Source organism: Ipomoea nil, unplaced genomic scaffold (assembly GCF_001879475.1).
Source record: "Ipomoea nil cultivar Tokyo-kokei standard unplaced genomic scaffold, Asagao_1.1 scaffold1286, whole genome shotgun sequence".
NCBI lineage: Eukaryota > Viridiplantae > Streptophyta > Magnoliopsida > Solanales > Convolvulaceae > Ipomoea > Ipomoea nil.
In genome coordinates this window covers 423925-426630 of record NW_017617714.1, presented here as the reverse complement: position 1 = coordinate 426630, position 2706 = coordinate 423925, and the positions used below count along the sequence as shown (strand labels likewise).

The 2706-nt window shown below is 37.3% G+C and overlaps 1 protein-coding gene across 2 annotated transcripts; it reads left to right on the top strand.

Moving 5' to 3' along the window:
- The first annotated feature begins 222 nt into the window (after window positions 1–222).
- On the top strand, window positions 223–2498 carry LOC109184706 (peroxidase 66-like). Of its 2 annotated transcripts, XM_019334743.1 has the most exons (4): window positions 223–538; window positions 1280–1468; window positions 1551–2141; window positions 2487–2498. In XM_019334743.1, the coding sequence occupies exons 1-3, from the start codon at window positions 350–352 to the stop codon at window positions 2112–2114; spliced, it is 942 nt and encodes a 313-aa protein (XP_019190288.1). In that variant the 5' UTR covers window positions 223–349; the 3' UTR covers window positions 2115–2141; window positions 2487–2498. The 2 variants fall into 2 exon arrangements, with proteins under 2 accessions (XP_019190288.1, XP_019190287.1); XM_019334742.1 differs by lacking the exon at window positions 2487–2498 and having other exon boundaries at window positions 1551–2344.
- Window positions 2499–2706: the final 208 nt, after the last annotated feature.

The window sequence follows — 2706 nt, the reverse complement described above, 5'->3', positions numbered from 1 at the left end:
ATTAGGAAATATTGTTTAATGGACAACATTGTTAATTAAAAGCTTAAGAGACAGGTTTAGTTGTTAACAATGAGGTTTACCCTACAAGAAAGTACATAGAGGTGGAAATGCTTTGTCCCAAAGCACAAATGTCACCTCTTCAAATTTTCCACAACATTGAGTAACTTGAAAGTGTTAAATCTCCATGCACCAAACACCCAAATTCGATCTGTTTAATTAATACTCATTTCCCAGTCATATAAATGCCCCAAAAACATCAACTGTTGTCTACAAACTCAATCATCAATCCATCCTTTTAGCCTAATCATTCCAATTCTTCTTCTTCTTTTCATCACTAAATATCAATCTAATGGCTCCATTGTTTCTTTTTCTCCTCATGATTCCTGTTTCTAATGCATTTCTTGATGTCAACTACTATGACAAAACATGTCCAAATGCCGAAAAAATCATCTATGAAACAGTTCATAGTGCTTCAGTTTCTGACCCTAAAGTTCCTGCACGACTACTCAGGATGTTTTTCCACGACTGCTTCATAAGAGTAAACTTACTACCCCCTCTCTCTATAGCAATATATAACTAACATATCCATACCAGGTTTGCATCTTAAAAGTAAAACATAATTTATTAGGCTGTCTTATGTGCTGAAGAGGGGTTGTACACATAATTTGTTGGGGAGTTCTTTTTCTTTTATGAGACAATTTTGTCTCGAGCACTTGTTTTCTTGATCAGCTTAAAAGTTGCTATTAATTACTAATTAAACATTTAAATATTCTCCCGTATGGGAAGTTCCTTGTGCGCAGTGAGCACAGGTCTAGCCTCTGTGGTTCATGTTCAGTTGAGTTATCATGATTTACATCCTCCCAAATGCTCTGTCGGGTCGGGGTGTCGGAGGCCCTTAGGGTTGGGGTTCAGTTGGAAGAACATTTAAATATTCACATATAAGGGTAGTAATACATGCCAAAGACGTTATGGTCTAGTGGCACAAAGTTGCTTCCATATGGAAAGTTGTGAGTTCGAGCCTCAGTGGAGGCGGTATTGACTCTTTATGCTTCACTAGATTAAGAAAGTAGTTATGAACAGATACTGTATTTGTGAGCATATAGCCATTAACGTGCAATCCACGTGAGGGGGCGTGTGAGCATATAGCCATTAACGTGCAATCCAACTATAAGCTACGTGAGGGGGCGTGTGAGCATATAGCTATTAACGTGCAATCCAACTATAAGCTTAGGCTTCTAGTTGAGATGGAGCACATGTTTTAATTGTATTGATTGTGCAGGGGTGTGATGCATCTATACTCCTGGAGTCTACACCAGGAAATCAAGCAGAGAAGGATGGTCCTCCAAATCTCTCACTTGGAGCATTCTATGTGTTCGATGTAGCTAAACAAAAACTAGAAAAAGCTTGTCCACGCACGGTTTCCTGTGCTGACATAATTGCCATTGCAGCAAGAGACATAGTTACTATTGTAAGCTCGATCTCACTTACTACTCAATTAACTATATCATATATTGTTTAATAATCACTAATCAAAAGTTTCTACTTTCCAGTCAGGAGGTCCATATTGGAGTGTGTTCAAAGGAAGGAAAGACGGGACAGTGTCAAGGGCGAATGAAACTATAAACTTACCATCTCCTTCCTTCAATGTAACGCAACTTATTCAGAGCTTTCTCCAAAGGGGTCTGGGTATTAAGAACATGGTGGCCCTCTCCGGTGGACACACGCTAGGTTTTTCACATTGCTCTTCCTTTCAATCCCGGCTTCGCAATTTCACCCTATCGCACGACACTGATCCGAGAATGAATCCAGAATTTGCTGAAACCCTGAAAAGGAAATGCCCAAAACCAAACCAGGACAAAAATGCAGGTCAATTCTTAGACTCTACTGCAGCAACCTTTGACAACAACTACTACAAACAAATTGTTGCAGGAAAAGGTGTGTTTGGATCAGACCAGGCACTGTATAATGATTACAAGACAAAATGGTTGGTGGAAATGTTTGCGGATTACCAAACTTTGTTCTTTGAAGAGTTTGTGGCGTCAATGGTGATGCTTGGAAATGTTGACATCATTGAAGAAGGAGAAGTCAGAGTAAACTGCAGAGTTGTTAACTAAATATATTAGTGTGAAAGAGAAGATGGAGTTTTGGTGTGTGGGATCAATAAAGTGTTTCAAATTCTTCATTTACAATATGATATTGATTTATTATACTGCAAAGAAGGCTTTGGTTCTGCATTACTGGAATCATAACCTTTTAAACAGTTTGCTACACATGCATGGTAGAATATTTCACCCTTTACTGACTTTAGACACGAAACCAATAAAAGCATGAACATTATGTATTATGTCTCTCAGGTTATATTTATGCATTTTCAAAAAAGAATACTTTTATGATATGTTTCGGTAGTTTGATTACGCGTCACGGGTCTATGACTAATAGAAAAAGAAGATAGTTTACCCATGGTGGCTGATGATAGAATGAGAGAGGAGAAGTTGGAGGAAGAAACTTCCTTTTGATTTTATTCAATTTCCAACTTACTAAGACAATCTAATATTCTCCATATATATAAGAGTTACATCTAAAGATTATTCTAAAATCTACTGAACTAAATATAAAGGCAATTCTTAATAAAAAGGAAACAATATAACTAAACTAGTAAAGGAAACAATATATAATAAGAGATGAGAGAGTCCAAATAAAGTGAAG

Coding starts and splice junctions, on each gene's coding strand:
- LOC109184706 (XM_019334743.1), top strand. CDS start 350: ATGGCTCCATTGTTTCTTTTTCTCCTCATGATTCCTGTTTCTAATGCA. Junction 539..1,279: donor TCCACGACTGCTTCATAAGA/GTAAACTTACTA, acceptor TTGATTGTGCAG/GGGTGTGATGCATCTATACT. Junction 1,469..1,550: donor CAAGAGACATAGTTACTATT/GTAAGCTCGATC, acceptor TCTACTTTCCAG/TCAGGAGGTCCATATTGGAG.